This window comes from Xyrauchen texanus, chromosome 6 (assembly GCF_025860055.1).
Source record: "Xyrauchen texanus isolate HMW12.3.18 chromosome 6, RBS_HiC_50CHRs, whole genome shotgun sequence".
In the NCBI taxonomy this organism is placed as follows: Eukaryota; Metazoa; Chordata; class Actinopteri; order Cypriniformes; family Catostomidae; genus Xyrauchen; species Xyrauchen texanus.
In genome coordinates, this window is record NC_068281.1 from 33,722,814 (window position 1) to 33,742,971 (window position 20,158).

At 37.1% G+C, this 20,158-nt stretch overlaps 1 protein-coding gene across 1 annotated transcript; it reads left to right on the top strand.

The window, feature by feature from the left end:
- The first annotated feature begins 417 nt into the window (after positions 1-417).
- On the top strand, positions 418-13,670 carry LOC127645108 (prohibitin-2-like). The gene is made up of 10 exons (XM_052128635.1): positions 418-466; positions 1,535-1,664; positions 2,050-2,134; positions 2,224-2,303; positions 2,415-2,599; positions 5,929-6,058; positions 7,675-7,778; positions 10,387-10,464; positions 11,462-11,538; positions 11,829-13,670. Exons 1-10 carry the CDS (start codon positions 446-448, stop codon positions 11,845-11,847), a joined length of 909 nt encoding a protein of 302 aa, XP_051984595.1. The 5' UTR covers positions 418-445; the 3' UTR covers positions 11,848-13,670.
- Positions 13,671-20,158: the final 6,488 nt, after the last annotated feature.

The window sequence follows — 20,158 nt, forward strand, 5'->3', positions numbered from 1 at the left end:
AATGTGCTGTACTTTATTTATGTTAATCAAATATCTATAAACTTTTTTTAATGTAAAACTTTATTTTTCCCTTGGATTTGGGGTACAACGTGACGAAAGGATGCAGAACACAAATCAACAACATATCAAGACTGTGACGTTTGGCCCCCATTAGCAAGTGTTCTGCCACCTCCTGGCACATTCGAGTAATCTCATGTACTCATACACACAGATGCAATCGTGAAATGTAATTGAAGTGTAATCCAATGGCCCAAATAAAAAAAAATGTAGCCACAGGCCTTTAATGAAATCTGTCTATTTGCTAAAGGTCCTCGCAGTATAATAAAGTTGACGTCTCAGCCGTGCCGCTACACTTCAAGTCCCATAATGCCGCTGGTGGATACAGGAAGTGCAGAATCACGTGTTTGCACTGTCACATGTGACGTACAGCGGAGAACAGAACAGCATGGCGAGTAAAGACCCCGAGGTGAGTAACTTTGTATTAAAAAATATTTTGAAAGTATTTCAAATGTGTCCAGATATTACATTTTTTAGTTTGCACTTACATTTACACATTTAAGTGTTGTAATTTGCATTTAAATGAACGCGTTTATTTCAATTGTATTGAAAGCTGTGCTAGTAGTCTGCTAGCTGTATTCAGGGTTCGGTTATATATTACCAGCCGCTGTGATGCAACCTTGTACAACTCTACATTTAGAATTTAAGTGCGACCTGCATGAAATGACTGAAACGATGTAGACCACACTAATCTCACAATATGCTTCAATGATGTGGTGATTAAATAATAGATATGTGAAATTCTGATAACAGTAGCAGCATTTTTAACATTGCCTAGATATTGCCCCTCATCTGTCCTAGACAAGGTCAATTTGACACTTATAGAAGTACTAGTATTTCAAATTCATACATTTGTAGGAAAATTCGCGACTAAAGAATTGGATTCTGTTGAGTTTATTGGTACTGCACCAAAGACATGCCTTTAATCTTGAATGAATCAGCAGTAAGAACTTGGAAATAAAAGGGGGATTTTAAAATGATGTTTTTCAGGCCTGGAAAAGTCATGGAAATTGCTATTTAATTGAATATAATTTATATTCTTTCTCTGCTCTAAAATATTTAATGGACTAGATATTGCTCTTGTGTACATTCAGATTTGCTTGCAAGCCATAGCTTTACCCAATTTGTCAGTGAATCGTTCTTTTCAATTCGTTTTTATTCAGTTAAGGCGGATCAGTTCACTAAATGGTATAAAATAAAGATTCTAAATGATTTATTAGCAAATCGGTCAGATCAAAATGATCATGGTAAAATCAAAAAAAGTCATAGTAAAATCAGAGAAACGTCACGGAAATTCATTGTTCAAAAAGAATGTGAACCCTGATCATAACAACTTCAGGTGTATGTTTTTCTGTCTAAAAAGTCCATACAGAGTTAGAAGTGGGATCAAATCACAGGATCAGCGGGAGGATGTAAAACCCCTTTATGACTGGATATGTGTTTGATTAGACTAACATTAAGGCTGTATCTTTTTCAGGGTTTTCTGCAGCAGCTGCGCCAGATTGCCGGCAGGATGGGGTCTGGCCCCCGAGGTGCTGGGCTGGGCTTGAAGCTGCTCATCGGAGCTGGAGCTCTTGCCTACGGGGTTAAACAAGCAACATACACGGGTAGAGTGCATGCTGAAATATAAAACTGGTGTTATAGTTAGCAATTCAACCTTAAAGGGAAAGTTAGCCCAATTCACCATGTTACCATTAACTTTCATTCTATAGAAATAAGTCCAGCATCAGCATTCTTCAAATTTCACCTCTTGTGTTCCACCAAATATGGGTTTGGTACAACATGGGGTTGAGTAAATGACAAGAGAATTTTCGTTTTTGGGCAATCAATCGACCCTTTAAAGGTACACGCTAAATAGTGAAAAACAAGTATACCCTAACCTTAAGACTAAATGTAGTTTATTTTGACACATCTGGCCAGGTACTTTCACACAACAGGTTTGGTTCTTTGTTGTGTGATTTATAACAAACTGTTTGCTGTATGTCTGTGCAGTGGATGGTGGTCAGAGAGCCATTATCTTCAACAGAGTTGGAGGGATGCAGATGGACACTGTGCTTTCAGAGGGACTGCACTTCAGGTGCTTTACACATTACCTCTATCACACCACCAATAGTGCTTTCATTAATTTGTGTGTGACTTCTAGATCATGAGCTCTGTGCCTTTTAGGATACCGTGGCTCCAGTACCCCATCATCTATGATATTCGAGCCAGACCCAGGAAGATTTCTTCCCTCACTGGAAGCAAAGGTGACCTTGCAGTAGATGTTATAATGCACATAAATTAAAAGACAATGATGTGTAATGAAGTTTTAAGAGGCAACATACTCTTTTCTTTGGTCCAATTTTTAAACCCCACAGATCTTCAGATGGTGAACATAGGACTCCGTGTGCTGTCCCGCCCCATTGCCTCGAACTTGCCGGTCATGTACCAGCAGCTGGGTAAAGACTACGACGAGCGTGTGCTTCCTTCTATCGTCAATGAGGTGCTCAAGAGCGTGGTGGCCAAGTTTAATGCGTCCCAGCTTATTACACAGAGAGCTCAGGTACAGTATTAAGACTGAAGTTGAAGCAATTTAGTTGCTGAAGGTCACCAAGCTGCTATACACGTTGTTGTTGTTGTATCCAACTGTATCAGTTGGCAGATCACATGACCTGCATTGTCTAAACTCATTTTGGTAGTCGCCGCTTTGCTGTGGAATTGCAGAAAGTTGAACTCGGCTTCATATCCCCAATGGTGTCTTTCACTCATGGCACATTAAATTGCCAACTCTTATTGAAAATGAATGACTCCCTATCTCTCTCTCTTGCTGTAAATGGCTGTCAAATGTAAATGTAATTTTAGACCAAAACACTTATTTTATTTTTTGTCCCTTTTCTCCCCAATTTGGAATGCCCAATTCCCACTACTTAGTAGGTCCTCGTGGTGGTGCAATTACTCACCTCAATCCGGGTGGTGGAGAACATGTCTCAGTTGCCTCTGCTTCGGAGACAGTCAATCCGTGCTTCTTATCATGTGGCTCTTTGTGCATGACACCACACAGACACGCAGCATGTGGAGGCTCATGCTACTGTGCGCGATCCACACAAAACGTACCACGCTCCCAGTTGAGAGCGAGAACCACTAATCACAACCATAAAGAGGTTACCCCATGTGAATCTACCCTCCCTAGCAACCGGTCCATTTCAGTTGCTTAGGAGACCTGGCTGAGTCGCTCAGCACACCCTGGTTTCGAACTTGCGACTCCAGGGGTGGTAGTCAGCGTCAATACTCATTTTTGAATGTATTTTTATTTTCATCTTTCAAACCATGTAAATGTTATCATGAAATTCAAACAATAAATGTTGTTTTGAAGCTTCTTAACGCGGTGACCAATCATACTAGTCACTTCAAATGGACACTCCGGTCTTTAGAATCCATTGAAATATAATTATATCATAAGAAAGCTGAAATTGTCCTCCGTCATCCTTTCCAATGGCCTCTTTTTACTTTCCGACATAGCATTATCAAGCTTATTCAGGTCGTGTTGCTTTTTACATTAAAAAAAAAAAATATTGTGAGGCGCTTGCTACTTAAAAAAAGTTAATAGGTGGATACATTTACAGTTTGAATGTTTTGCAATATACAAGGCAACCCCATGAGCAGAAAATATAATCAGACAATGTCAAAGCCTGTAATAACATTCTTTAGAATTATTTTTATAATTTTATTTTAGAAAGTTTTTGTAAATCCAGCCCCTGGTGTGTTTAGGGTTTGTTTATAATATACGGTTGTTATTGGGATTTTGGTTGAACAATAAACTGCATCTGGTTTTTCCTTCATTTTGGATTTTGTTGCCTCTATATCTCTGACTGTCATAATAATGAAGGAATAAGAAATATTTTATCATTCTAAAAATCGATTTAGAAAAATGTTTAATTGGGTATCTGCCTTTTCCACCTTGGTTATTGTTTTTGACAAAATTATATTTCGGATTTCATTAAATACACTTCATGAGTCACCTGTCTTTCGGAGCATGTGCAGTATGCCAAGGCTAACTGTTCTTTGATTACTGTGTATACTCGTACTCAACAAAGCTGAGGCTACAATGACTCATGTGATTTCAGTCGGACAATGCATTTACATTACATTTTGAGACACATCATTGTTTTAGTCCAACTGAAATCAATTTTTTTTAAGTACATGTTAACGTATGTAACCGTGAAAGTCACTTCAGACCACAGACTGAAAGTAAGATGTTAATGCTTGTACAAGACATTACGAAAAGCTTTACATCTGCTTGTAATAACACCTCTGTATATTGATGCCTGAAGTATACCCTTATGCCCGTTTCACACATACTCCATGTGTAGTGCGTATGCGGTGCGTATACGGTACAGGAGCAGCACGTGCTATAGTGCTTTCACATATGCTGCGTTTTGCAGTGCGCTACTGATCCGCGGTTTCTGTGTGCCACAAAATCAAAAATGTGTAAGGAATTTTGATTTTAAACCCAAACGTTAACTTTGAGATTAAGACATTGAAACAGTATGAAAATTCATTTTAATCATTGTGATTCTTTGTTTTACATGTAGTTCGAGTTGTTGACAGAAGAAAAGCTATCGCGCTATATCTGTTGCTAAGAAGGAGAAGAATTATTATTGGGTTCACTGTCTTTTTTTAGGGTAAAAAATCATATATGATGGCATTTTGCAACTTTTGGGACTATAATCATACTTTTTTGTTTTTCTTGGTCCTGTAATTTAGTAACTGTAGAACACATTAACTGTAATTATGCGTATATGATGAAATTATTACAGTTTCTTGACAGTCTATGTCTATTTTAATGTGAACAATGCGCTGCCACTTTAATTCAGTGCGGTGCAGCACAGCAAAAATAGACTCTGTGCGTAAACGATCGCTGCACTGCTGTATACGCACCGCAACTGGAACAGATCGACGGACTGTATCCGCGTGCAGTGTAAAAGCTCTAACCTGTTAACATGGGTACGGAAAAAAATACGCACCGCATACGCACTGCAAACGGAGTATGTGTGAAACGGGCATTACAAGGTTAGGTACAATATCATCTGTGAGGTATTTATTTGAATTTAGTGTTCAATACCCCAATTCAATTCAAAAGTCTGCCAAAAAAAGAAAATGTAAAACTAATACTCTACTGTCCCTAACCTTTATCTTGACCCCGTCAACATCTCCTTGTCTGCGTCTAGTGCAAGACAGAAATGATTATCTTTCAGTGGAGGCTGAGAAGCTCAGGTTTTGTGTAATGCAGAGCTATTTAAGATGACAAGCTGTTGTTTCACACTTAACTCACTCTCACCTGATGCTTAAAAGAACAGTTAACCCAAAAATTTTAATTCTCTCATTTATTTACTCACCCTCATGCCATCCGATATGTATGACTTTCTTTCTTCTGCAGAACACAAATTAAGATTTCTAGAAGAATATTTCAGCACTATAGGTCCATATAATGCAAATGAATGGTGGCCAGAACTTTTAAGCTCCAAAAAGCATGAAGGCAGCATAAACATAATCCATAAGTCTCCAGTGTTTAAATTCATGTCTTCAGAAGCAATATTCTATAATAGGTGTGGGTGAGAAACGGATCAATAATCAAATAAATGTTTGCTATGTGATGGCATGAGGGTGAGAAAATTAGAATTTTCAGTTTTGGGTGAACTAGTCCTTTTTTTCTTTTTCTTTTTTACATCCATATTTGCATTTATGGTACTCTAGATGAAATGGTTCATTTGAAAGGCTCTTGCTATATTTATTTAAATATTCATATATTTGTCTATTCTCTTTTTGAATGCTTGCTGGTAACTTATCATTGCAGTTAAACACTTTATTTGTGTGTTTTATTTTGGTGTTCAGGTGTCACTGCTCATCAGGAGAGAGCTAATCGAGAGAGCTAAAGACTTTAACATCATCTTGGACGATGTGGCCATCACAGAGCTCAGCTTCAGCAAGGAGTACACCGCCGCTGTAGAGGCCAAACAAGTCGGTTAGTACAGTGCCGAAATGCCTACTTGAATCTATTATTATGAAATGTCTCAGGCAATCTATAACACCACACAATGAATTTGCATTCTATTATAGAACACAAATGAAATGAAAAATCCCTCATCATTTACGCGCCCTCATGCCATCCCAGATGTGTATGACTTTCTTTCTTCTGCAGAACACAAATTAAGATTTTTAGAAGAATATTTCATCTCTGTTGGTCCATACAATGCAAGTGAATGGTGGCCAGAACTTTGAACCTCCAAAAAGCACACAAAGGCAGCATAAAAGTAATCTATACGACTCCAGTGGTTAAATCCATGGCTTCAAAATTGATATGACAGGTGTGGGTGAGAAACGGTTCAATACGTTTTTTGCAAGAGATTAATCTCTCTGCCCAGTAGGTGGCGATATGCATGAAGAATGTGAATTACCAAAAACACAAGAAGAATTTGAAAGTTAAAGTGGAGATTGACTGAGAATTTATAGTAAAAATAAATAATTAAATATTGTTTCTCACCCACGACTTCCATATAATTTATGTAGATAAAGATTAAAACACTGGAGTCTTATGGATTACTTTTATGTTGTCTTTTGTGATTTTTGGAACCACAAACATTTTGGCACCCATTCACTTGTTGAAATATTCAAAAAAATCTTAATTTATGTTCTGCAGAAGAAAAAAGGTCACACACATCTGGGATGGTATGAAGGTGAGTAAATGATGAGAGAATTTAAATTTTTGGATTAACTTTTTTTCTTTGCCAATAATATTATATGCTTGGAATTTGTGAGATCCAGGTCATTATGCAATATCGCATTCACAAAGTCAAATGTTGACCTGTCTAAATTCCACACTTTTTTTCTTGGCTTTTTCCCACAACTGAAATTCACAATAAGAGAAACCAGCTGTTTTAGCATGTCATTTCACTTTTTCACAATGGGTTATAACTGTTGGCATTGGCTAAACAAATTGGCATATAAACCAATGTTATTATGTCAAGTTGATTTTAGTGTTGTTTAGATTCTTTCAGTTTGCTACACTGACATGTGATCTTAATGCAGAGAAAACTGAGGGCTTAAGTAATTGCAAAACAAGTCTTGAAGGTCTTGATTTGATATTATGAGTCCATTCCAATACATGGAGAAACTTTGCTTTAACTATATAAAAGGTAGAGATGTTCACTACACTGGTGACAGTAGACAAGAATTGTCATCCAATATTGGTATTTAAATGATTGGCATCAGTCTGAATAGGGCGATTATAAGTAAATAATATCAGGTCCTATTTTTTTAAATGTGAATCTTATATTGTATTCTATATCTGTGTCAGTTCCTGGCTAATAAATCCTATAAGTGTGTTTGTAAGAATGGTTATTCAAAATGGTATTTGTTTATCTTTACTTTATCCACTAGAGGGCAGTCTTGTCATTTCATAATTTTGTATTGCATCAGTAGTCACTTATGACCAAAAAACAATATACAACCTCATATAACCATTTCTGTAAGCAATGAAATGTTTGTTTTATCACCTAAAAATGAACAGCAATGCATAGGAGATTATGCATGTGTGAGCCCTTTTCTCTTGTAAATAATCTGCCTCTTGTTGATGTGTAGCTCAGCAGGAGGCCCAGAGGGCACAGTTCTACGTGGAGAAGGCCAAACAGGACCAGAGACATAAGATTATCCAGGCTGAGGGTGAAGCTGAGGCTGCTAAAATGGTATGCTGCTTCTGTCTCTATGACTTTCAAGCACATGTGTATCCAAAAGACTGTGAAAAAATTTGTATTTTTCTTTCTTCTCTAATTTAATATATTTTTTTCATTAAAATGTATATTGTCAGCTTTGCAGTTTGAGTGAAAAGTTGAAATTCGTAGTGCTTATTTAGTATATGTCCCTTTGCTTCATTGAGAGCATGCACTCAAGCTTTAATTTGTGCATTTAATTGTGCAAAACCTTGATCCATGTTATCCAGCATGATTTGATAATGTTTAAAAGCAAGAAAATCTGACCTTTTGAACAAAGGGGTTCAAATGGTAGTCCGTATCACAAATTGTAAATTTCTTACATTCGATTAGTGACTGCAGTACTTTAACATTTTTATTCTTCATTTTATAACTTTTTAAATGTAAAAAAAATCCCAAAGCTTTGTTTATTTTTTACGTTTAAATGGGGGGAGGGGAACAATCAGACTTTTTAGACTTTTGGGCCTCACTGCATATTCAAACATGACAATCATTGAAACAATATCTGTATAATTTATTGAGGCTTAAGGGGTTTCTGTGGTTTCTCCCAAATATCCTGAATTCACAGTTTGCATGTGTAAGCATCTAATTTCATGTAACTGGTATATTCTGTTACCATGTTCTTCATCTTTGAGTGGCTTAATAAGCACAGCAACAGTATCCATTCATTATATATCTGATAATTATGCTCATTTACCAGAGTAAACCGTTATAGTCTTGCATCTATGCTACAGTGCTGTGAAAAAGTAAAATAAAAGTATTGATTTATGCTATTTGTATGTATTTTTCATACTATAAGGGTTTTAAATCTTCAAACGAGATGACATAAAACATAGGCCTGAGTAAACACAAAATACAGTTTTCAAATATATATATATATATATATATTTTTTTTTATTGAAGCAAAAAAGTTATCCAACTTATATCACCCATTTGGAATAAAATAACTGCCCCCATAAACTTAATAGCTTGTTGTGCCACCTTTAGCAGCATCAACTGCAAGCAATCGCTTCCGATAACTGGAGGTCAGTCTTTCACAATGCAGTGGTGGAATTTTGGCCGACGACTCTTTGCAGAACTGCTTTATTTCAGCCACATTGGAGGTTTTTCAAGCATGAACTGCCTGTTTAAGGTCCTGCCACAGCATCTCAATCGGTGTCAAGGATTTAGATTAGGACATCATTGTCTTGCTGTACAATCCAGTTGCGCTTGAGTTTCAACTCACAGACTGATGATCGGACACTCTCCTTTAGAATTTTCTGAAAGAGAGCAGAATTCATGTTTCCCTCAAATATTGCAACTCACCCTGGCCCTGAAGCAGCAAATCATCCCCACTGGACCACTGTCTTCCAAACAGTTCCACTTTCGACTCATCAGTCCACAGTACATTCTCCTAAAAGGTTTGAGGATCATCAGGGTGTGTTTTTGCAAAATTCAGATGAGCCTCAATGTTTTTCTGAGCTAGCAGTGGTTTTCACCTTGCCACTCCATGGATGGCATTTTTGGCCAGTGTCTTTCTGATAGTGGGGTCATGAACAGTGACCTGTATTGATGCAAGAGAGGCCTGTAGTTCCTTGGATGTTGTCTTTGGCTTTTTTGTGACTTCTTGGCAAGTCGTCGCTGAGGAAGTTCGGCCACTTCTGTGAAGGTTTACCTCTGTGCCAAGTTTTTCCATTTGGAGATAATGGCTGTCACTGTGGTTCTTTTGCGTCCCAGAGCCTTTGAAATTGCTTTGCAACCCATTCCAGACTGATGTATTTCAATCACCTTTTTCCTCAACATTTCTGTAATTTCTTAGCCAAATTCATGCTGCTGAAAAAGTTCTATGTAGGTGTTGATTTGATTGAACAGGGCTGGCAGTAGTCAGGTTTGTGTGTCTAGTCCAGCTGAATTAAGAATGCAGTTTCATAGATTTGGGGACTTAGTAATTGAGGGGCAAATACTTTTTCACACAGGCCCAGTTGGAATTGGATTACTTTTTGCTTCAATAAATAACATCATTTAAAAACTGTATTTTGTGTTTACTCATTGCCTTTTGTGACCAGTCTCTAGCTTTCTTTGTTAAGGAGGATGCGGTATAGCACACACGAACACTGCTGCGTGCATCTCTTTCTCGCCCCACTTTGGCAGTTTGGACTGCCTTTTTATCATTACATAATACACATTTTTTTATGCTAGATTTTGTTTTTATTTTTGAAACAATTTAGGACAAGAAATACAGAAAAACAGAAGAAATCAGGATTGGGGCAAACACTTTAACAGCACTGTATATTGTATTGTTATTCTGTTCTACTCAATCTCAACAAGCAAACGCACTGAGTGAATTTGATTTCTTTGTTTGTGCATTATGGGCATTTCTCTCAATTGTTTTGCTTCCTTGAAGCTAAAAGGCATTTGTCACAGTACTGCGTTTGCACTCTGTCTTCACAATTGACTTTGCAGTTGGACTCTTTCCTGCTGTATGATGCAATTCTGTTGCTAAAATGGGTCGCAGGTCAATGGCTGTCTGCTGACAGTAAACAAAGGCTCAAGCAAGGGCACAGACTAATTTGCTTTGTTTTTGTTTTGTGTTTGTGCACTTCAGTTGGGCCAAGCTGTTACGAAGAATCCTGGCTACCTAAAACTCAGGCGCATCAGAGCTGCCCAAAGTATTGCCAAAACGGTATGACAAGTGTGTTTTTAAATGAAGTAATTGGTTGAACTTGACTGACAAAGATTAGCAGTTGACGATGTATGCAAGCAATATAGTGCTTTACTGGCATGGAAGTTCCACAGCTTACCAATGAGAAAAACATGAAGAATAGTGCCAAATATTAAAAACAATATTCATCTTGAATATGTTCTGAATGAAATGCCAGCTTGCTTAATGCTGTACAGGATACACTGTATAGCGCCTACTATATTTTAAAAAATGTGAGTGAAACCGTTGGCATTATGCAACAATAAATATTTTAAACAATAGTATGCTATATTGTCACACAATCATCCTGTCATAGGTGAGTGGGGACCAGTTAATAGCTTGGATATTTTGCCTTTTAACGGAGTGGTGGTGGTGTAGTGGTCTAAACCACAGTACTGGTAATCAGAAGGTCGTTGGTTCGATCCCCACAGCCACCACCATTATGTCCTTGAGCAAGGCACTTAACTCCAGGTTGCTCCGGGGGGATTGTCCCTGTAATAAGGGCTCTGTAAGTCGCTTTGGATAAAAGCATCTGCCAAATGCGTAAATGTAATTGTATATATTTACTATATATTATTTATATAATAACATAAAATAGAGATGTTAAAAATCGCTGCTGTGATTGGGTCATTGACAAATATGGTTGTGCTTCCGAGTTGGTAAAAATTATATTACTCAATTCATGTGTAATATTCAATTAATTGTTTTGTGTGAATTGCATTTATGTATTTTTGTATCATTGACCTGATTACATGTGTTTAATATGTCACACTGGAAATTAAAGGTTAGAGTCAAGTGCATTGCATTTTGAGAAGCAGTATTTCATGCATTGTGCTCTTTTGTATAATGCACATTTTGACAAATGTAGTTGGTCATTCCAAGCATACAGTACATTTGCACACAATGTATTGTATACATACAGTCCTATACAATGCAGAAGTAGTGAATGTGTGAAATCTAATGCATATTTTGTCACCAGGTGGCAACCTCTCAGAATAAGGTGTACCTGAGTGCAGACAGCCTGGTCTTGAACCTACAGGACGACTACTTTGACAAGTAAGATTCCAACCACAGGACCCAATACTCTTGTCCTCTTACACATTACTGGTCTTTTCTCCGATCAGACATGATCTTCTAAACTAATTGAAATGCCTCAGGAAAAAAAAAAAATTATAATAACAAATTACTTTGAAAAGGGTAATGCATTTCTGAAATGTAAACTACAAGTATTAAAGACTTAACTTGTAAAACTTAACATTTAAGTATTAGTTTCTGTTTATATTATTGCACATGTAGTATGCTAGCATGATTCTATCAGTGAAGTCTGTATTTGTCTTCTGTTGCAGGCTATCATTGGGGAAATGAGAAGCGTCATCCATGGAGAACATGCATTCCATATGTTAGTAGTGTTTGCTGAGCCTGTAGAATTATGCCCTACTTCTAAATGTGACTGTCCCTGAGCAGAGCCTCTCTCTGCAGTACTGTCGGGGCTCAGATAAGACTTGGGCTGGGCACACTTACGCATTCACATGTTCATGCATACCCATTTATACACAGCTGTTTGTAATTTAGCAGGTGTTTTGATTGATTGGCTGGTGGTTTAAGCTCTAGAATTGGCACTGTGGTATCAGGTGGCATTAAAATGCTTAGTGATCACAAAACACAGATGGGCTTTTTTAACCTTTTGAAACAATCATTTCAACATGTTATAAGTGAAACTCGTTTATTCCTAGATGTCATAATGAAGATATAGTGTTGCCAGGGTCTGGCGGTTTTCTGCCCAGTTGGGCTATTTTGAAAATGCAATCAGAGGTTAAATTAAAATTTCATGGGTTGCTTTTTTGTTTTTGGGGGCTACTTTTAAAATGTACAACAGTTTTGATGGTAGACTCTAGAAAAATGAAAATGCAACATCTTATTGATGTGTGTAATGATAAATGGATTAAATACTTGGCCACTGCAAGCAGCGTCAAAGCGTTAGGGATAGGCGATATCACTCATTTTGTTTTCAATCCGATACCAAGAACGTTTAAGGCCATTGTCGTCAATACCAGTACTGATGCCTTTATTAAATTGTTTTGCAAACTCTTATGATAAAATAGGTTATTTTAAATACCCTAAAAAATAAATACCCTTGTTTCCTGGGCAATACAAACGTTTAAGAGGCTGGGGAGAGTCAGTCATCCAGATTTTTGTTAAAAAATATGCAAATGCTCATATCTTTCCAATGTTAATTATTTTTATCATTTCTACACTCTGTAAAATTTAAAATAAATGCAAAAACTTAAAACAAACAAAAAAAAACATGGAAATGAATTATGTTGTCCCTAGTTTGGTGGATATTATTTTTAGGTATCTTATTTTCTTGCCCTTTTTAGGCTTTAATAAACTTGTAGCAAACATCACACAAACCCATTATAATAAATGTCATATTTAGATTTCATTAAATGTGAATTAACTCCAGATGCTATTTATTTGTTTATCTGCCAAGCACTGCTCCCTCTTGTTTGAATGAGTGCTGTCTGTGACCACTTGACCTCTTTCAGTGTTTCTGCGCATTTTTTTTTTTTTTTAAATCCTATGTAACTATTTGCTTATAGCAATTATTCCTTTTTTTCACTTTGAAGCGCATGATATGCATTATATTCATGGTAAATTAAGTAATTTCACCCAAAAAAATATATAACAATTTGTTTGTAAAGATTAATATTCTCGATACAACAGAAGTTTCAGAAATAACGAGCAAAAGCATCATCTTTCAATCCGCACATTTTCAGCTGTGCACCAGAATCAACACAGTTGGGAACATCTTGTCAAAACATGTAACATTTAAAGCATGTAATACATTGCCCACAGTTGTATCTCCTGTGTGAATACATTTATGGTGCACCTAAGTCTACGCTATTAAAAAGTCTATGTAATTCAGTCTATTTTCTTGGTATATATATATATGTGCTAGCAGATGCGACTTATGTGGCGAACTTTGCAGTGTGAAGATGGACAGCTCTAGATTAAGTATAGATGAGTCACGTCTGCATTGAAAACTTGTTGAGAATTTATGATGTTGAGGAACAGCAGTTAGAAAAAACAAGTAAATGGGTAAAATATACAACAATGTATTGCAGGGATGCCACACGTCCTGTAAAACCTTGAATTTTGTAATGCTATTTTCCAGTCCTGGAAAAGCAATGAAAAATATCTAAATATTTTAGTGTAATAAAACTGTTTGTGTCACTAACATGGTTTTTGCAACAAAAACGTGGTAATGATTGGGACTCGGCAGAGGTGTCAAATGCTGAAATTTGTATTCTGTCACTGCCAGCGGCTGCGCATTTTGAAACCTCAACAGTTGACTATAATGAACAAATCCCTGTTACCTACATTTCTGCTCATCTACTTTCATCTCTGCTTTGATGTGATGAAATAGTTTAAGTATGGATATAGTACAAAATTTTATTTGCTCCGACATTACTGTTGTGTTTGCTACACACATATTTGCATTGTAAACTTAAAACAATGATGATTTATTTATTTTTTTAAACCGTTAAATACAGAATTCTGAAAAAATTACCATCCACAATATACATCATGGCCACTCGTGTTTTGCTTAAATATAAAATGTCTTGGACAATTGTGCCTTGAAAAGTGTGGGAACCCTGTAAAGTGAAGACTAGAGAGAAAAGGACTTGGAATACCTCACACATGTTCCAGACTATACAGAAAAACTTTGCTAGAATTTTCGTATGGATGGCTAGATCACTGTGACATGTAGTAAGCATAGTAATATTTAGGCCATATGTCAGTTTTATAAACATCATACAAATGATTCACAAAAATGATAAAACTGACCATTTAAAATGGAGAAGTCACGCTGGTTTTTTTTTTCACAATGATTGAAAGCAAACTTTTGGGCTATAGTTGTTAACAGAACATGCTCGACCTCTGGTGACTTCCCTTTTGAAAAAGGGTTGTTTTTTCATATCTAATTGAATGCTTCATTGGAAAAGATTAAATCAGACCTTTCTTATGAAGAAATTAACATTGTGAATGAGACACATTTGCTTATATTTTAATAGTGACATAGAAATACTGCAGAATCCTAAATTTGTATTTATTTAACAAAACTGCATTTTTTGAAATCTTAAAACGTTTGTCTAAAACTAATTTCCAGGTTTATTGGAGTTTATTTTAGTCTTGATATTTGCAAGTTCTGGTCTTATTAGGTTGCAAATACACTGAGTTAAGATTCAAGAGAAGAAATAGGATTCAGAGTAATGGACACCATTTTACTGTAAATAAGAGATAAAGAGGAGTCCTAATGTTGAGAGTGTAGCTTGGGGGCTTCCAGCTTTGTCAGTATAGCACTGACCCACAGCTTTGCTCAATTCTCAAGAGCATGTTTCAACGTAATCCTCAGAAATCTCTTTGGTGATTCTGAAAACCTCACTAGATTAGAGGGAGCATTCTGTAGGAGAAGCTGGTTTGAAGAGGGCTTAATAGATTATCTCATTGGTAATATTCATGAGGAGGTTGAGAGTATAAGAGGGGCGGGGTCAATGAAGAGCTGCACAAGGCCACTCCTCTTACTTTACCTCCCAGCCTATAGCGTTGAGTGATATTTTTTGAATGCGGAAAACCTTGATGGGAGGGTGCCTGCCTGTTATATAGGCCTACGACATCTGTGTTCGTGACATTTGAGAGCTTGAATTTCCAACTCCTCTGACCTTGTTTAGGGCACAAATGCTAAAATGGTTCAGGTTTGATCTGCACAACGTGCTGCGCTGAACGCACTAATATGCAAATGCATGCAGAGGAGACGTCTGCCCCTCCCCCCTTTCCTCTACCCTCCCATTCCAGGTCATGCATAAACTAGAGCAGATTACCAATCAGCTGGTCCATCTCCATGGAAACGCTGACCTCATGCTGGGACGAGCGATCTGGGCCAGTCACCATGGCGATCCGCCAGGACAGTGGACTTGATCTCCCTTACCTATAGCACAGTGCACTTAATAGCAGCTTTGCAGCTATTTCTGGAGCTCAGTAGCACAACATCATGAAATCATGTTGATTCCCCACTGTGCCATGAAGCACTGCAGATATTTGTCAAGCACCATCGCTGCTACTGCTCAAGAACTGTTCATGCTAGATGTGTGACCTACATCCCACTTCAAAGTCGTGATGCTCTGCAGTTAGTGCTGCGGTGTCCTTGCCTCAGAATCTGCTCCACTAATCTACAGAAATGCACACTGATGTATTTGCTTAGTCATTTGCACTGTGAACACTGCATTTCATACTAGAAGTCATTTTATAGCATTCAGAAAAGGCCACTACTGTTGTCATGGCCTACAGCATGCAAGCATGAATGTGTCATACAACCAAAAGCATTGTTATTTCAGTCATGTTGATCTTGGTTCATTCAGTTTGATCATGATACAACCATAATAGCAAACCTATAGGCAAATTAAAGGTTTAATGCTCTGCATGTGCCTCCCAGTTGTGATAGATAAGATTAACATACTGATTCATAGATAACACACATTAAATATAGGTTATACCTTGATTGCATTCTGAGTCGCTTTGGATAAAAGCATCTGCCAAATACATACGTGTAAAATATATTATAAACAACCTGGTCATATAGAATCACTTTATAAACCTAAGTTTTTGCAAAATGATTTTTCACTTTCACACAAATCACAGGTCAAATGGCAGATTATCCTTTCATAATCACTTTTTGCTCTGTCCCCGACACAATGCTTATGACATAAATCACTTTTACATTAGCACTTGACTTGTGAGGTGATACATTTTAACATTTGCATAACATAGCCAACTACAATTACCAGCTTATGTAAATTAACTTACAACACAAAGGATGTGGTCCTGAGGAGCATGTGAGGCCAAATGTGAGTCAAAAGTGATTGTTGGTTCAGAAAATACATTTTTCATCTCACATTTGCTTTAATAACCCAATCAGTTAGGTTTAAGCTTCATGGTAAGGAGATAGGTTTTGTTGATTTGAAACTCTCTAGAACATTTACTAGAGATAGAACATAAAACTCATCTCTTTGAAATAATGTTTAACTTGCTTTTAGCACCACACAGTGGACATTTCACCTCAGAACTGCAGTGATGCGTGTAATGATTCATGTAATGTAATTTTGCAAAAATGGCACCACAGTCAGGTCATTTTCATGAGATCAGGCTGATTGCAAAAGAATATAATATACAGGCTTCTTGTTTCCAGGTTGAATTTGCTCCCCTGGAGTTGAATTGGTGCCAGCTGTAGTCAGAGAAGGCCTCTGCATTAATTTACTGAGTGGATTTAATTAACCTGTTTCTTTTTTATGGCACCCTCATTATGGTGTCAGTAGGGATTTGGAAAGCTTGCCCTAGTTTGGTTAATGTTGCTTCTTTTACATCTTCCCTTTTTCCTCAAAGTTCAATAGTTTAGGTCACACTGTAGACAAACATAGAGATTTGACCTTGCTTTGGTGTTCTTAATGACACCATATTCATAGACCCCCTTCAAAAGTGTGTAATTGCATATCCATAGACACGCAAGGGCGGAATGTTTTTTTTCTCTCTTTGAAACAGGCATTCTGTTTTTGCTTTCTGACACCTGAGGGATCACTCACGTCTTTGTTGCTTGCTAGAAGCACAGGAATGCTAAGTGGAATATTGGAAGTGTGTTAACCTCTGATTTACAAGTAGGTACGAAATTTGAATGGTACCTCTTTGTGTGCAGCACCAAATCTCTCACCTCGTGGATATTACGCTACGGCTACTGTATACATAGTTTCAATGCCTGAAGTTTTCAGAAAAGTAAAGAAGGTATTAGCTTTGATTCTGGAATAACTTAGTTCATGATGATATCACTTGGTTTAGTTTTTGTAATGGAAATTATCTCATCATGAATAATGATTAAAGGTTACACCAATGGAGCTACATGCTTAAGGAATATTTTGGTCCTCTAGCTTGTTCAAGAACTACCAATATCTGTGCAGACTACTGAAAAGCCATTGAAGATTTTTTTCTGTAATCTTTGTTCAGTGGAAATGATCTCTCAACTAGCCAGCTCTGAATGGGAAATGAAGGAGCTCTCACTTTGAGGAAAAGAGCTTGCGGTTTTATCATATTTATCCAAAGCAGTCGGGGTACTTCCTTTTTTTTATTGTATGTCAGGAAACAGGCGCTTCATCCCTCCACTCCAGTTCCCACAGGTGCAGTGTCTGCACACCAGCTTGTTTGGAACGCTGATATAAATGCTATTCAATTATGTGATTAGCTAAATGGCTCTGCTACGTCAGTCAGATTGTTATATCTTCCATGTAAAAAGAAATGTTAATGCTAATTTATATATTTTTTTTTAACAAAATCAAAGTCCCATTTAAAGCAAGTCAGTTCACTCAGTGGCCATTATGTAATAAGCACAGCTCCTATTTACTATAATCTTAAAAGTCCAAAATTTGGTTTGTCAAGATTGTGTTTCAAACATTTTTAATCATTAATAAAATTGGGCCACAATACTATCATATATTTTATGAAGTGAAAAACAATAGGCAATGCTTCTATTGAAAAGGTAATTGGCTATTTTGGGACTCTTATTCTTACAGACATCATATTGAGAGTTGTGATGAATCGATCAAAGAGATGATTGGCTTTTTTAACTGTACATGTGATTTCTAATTATACAACATGATTACACGGGAAGTCGACATGTTTCCAAGAGTTCCAGTACCCTAGGATCGGCCACATTAGGCTGAATCCCAGACAAGTGGCATTTTCAATCAGAAATTTTTGGAGCTTGTTTACCTTTCATTGTTGTGCCACCAGAAGCACGTTGCATCAGCTACATGGGAGACCAGGGTTCGGAATCTGCACTGAAACCAGGAAGTAATCGCGTTCACGATCAGTGACTAAATCAATTCAGAGGTTGCATTTCTCCATTTAACATTATGTTTTTTTCTCCACTAATGGTTAGGTTTGGGTCTGGGGATGGGGGGTAGAGTTTAAATTTTTTTATGCTAATGTGAAAATACAGATGAAAAAAAAAGCTTGCTTTACAACTCCTGTTTGGTGCCCGTCCATGGACATTTCAACCGGAAAATGTAAAAAAAAAAAATAAGAATCCATCTTTGTAAAACCCCATATTGATTGATTACTTTTCTAAGTTTTGTGCAAGACCTGCTCCCTTCAATGTCTATGGTGGCAATGGCCCTCGATTTCTCTAATTCATTTTTATCCAGTTTAACTGACCACCAACTGAGTGCTGCCATGATGACTCTGATTGCCACTGGACTATTTTCTGGTTCTGGTCTCCATAAGAAACAATGTAAAAACTCCCGAAACAAGTGATCCAGTCATTTTTACAAATGTAAAACTTAACATCACATTATCCGCTAAGAACATTTGCCAAAGCAAGTGAAAACACTGGAGACTGGAAAATGAAAACAGGCTTCTGTTATGAATCGGGGAACACTTCTGCAATCAGGGAAAAGATGGATATAAGTTGTCCTCTTGTAATGTGTCTGACAAAATGTAATTGCAAATGTAACTGCACAGGAGTACAGTCTTTCAAACATGTCAGCTTAGTTTCTTTCAGTGGGAAGGCAAAGGACTCTTATTACATGTCACTGGATCTGTTGAGGTCTCTGGCATCTTACCTCCCTTCTGTTTTGGTTTAAACAGACCCCTGTGTGTTTATCAGGTCTACTCCCACTAATGACTGTGTGTCTGGCACAGATGGTGAGCACTGAGAGTCTTCAGGCTTTGACATACTGAGTCAGGGCTGATTAACTAGAGTCTCTCAGGGTATCCGAGAGGAAACGTCTTATAGATGTAAGGCAGATGAGCAAACAACCTAAAAATACGTCTTCCAGATGTAAACACACATTTAGACGTCTGAGTGATGTATGTGCGCTGTCAGGGCAGTTTGTTCATAAACATGACTGTTATGAGTTGTAAATACAACATGTCATTCAATCACTAATATTTTAGCCGTGCTTTGCTAATGAACTATCACCTCAACTCTCAATTATATGATGAATATTTAATGCATAAATCAGCAGGACACTCCCATGCTTCTGCTGCTATACCCTAAGGGTTTCAAGTTACAACATGGAGGGGGATGTGCTGCAGAGGGAAAGAGGCTAGAAGCAACTTCCCTCCTTTTTTCTATACCTACTCAAGTGGTTTTCATGCAGGCTATACATTGCTCTGCCTATTTATCTTTACACATTCTGAAGAATGTAATTGGTCTCAAGACATTTGTTTCCTCGAGTAAAATGATTGCTAAATTTGATCGCTGATGATTTCCTAAAGATTAACTTCTCAAGTTGTTTGGTTAAAATCTTACTATTTATGGTTCTGTTTTTAGGCTAATGCTAGGCTGCTTAATGTCTTTATATATAACAAAGTTATAGCTATAGAAATAATCAACAAACATCTGTGAAGTCTTGAAACTTCTTTTAGCACCCAAATTTCCCTCAACTCTGAACCCATCATTAAGTTGGGCCGCCTTCTTGCATAGTATTTGCTTTTGTGGAAAGTGTTGTATTGGGAGGAGGTGTAAGCAATGGGGGAAGGGAACAAATGTGCAATGTGAAAAATGTTACCTTCAACATACAAAAAGATGTACTTTATTTTAAAAGATTAATTATATTTAGTTTTTCAA

Bases quoted from the DNA above. Each gene is read 5' to 3' on its own strand.
- LOC127645108 (XM_052128635.1), top strand. From the start codon at position 446: ATGGCGAGTAAAGACCCCGAG. The intron at 2,304-2,414 runs GTGACCTTGCAG...TAAACCCCACAG, and splicing joins TTCCCTCACTGGAAGCAAAG to ATCTTCAGATGGTGAACATA. The intron at 2,600-5,928 runs GTACAGTATTAA...TTTGGTGTTCAG, and splicing joins TTATTACACAGAGAGCTCAG to GTGTCACTGCTCATCAGGAG.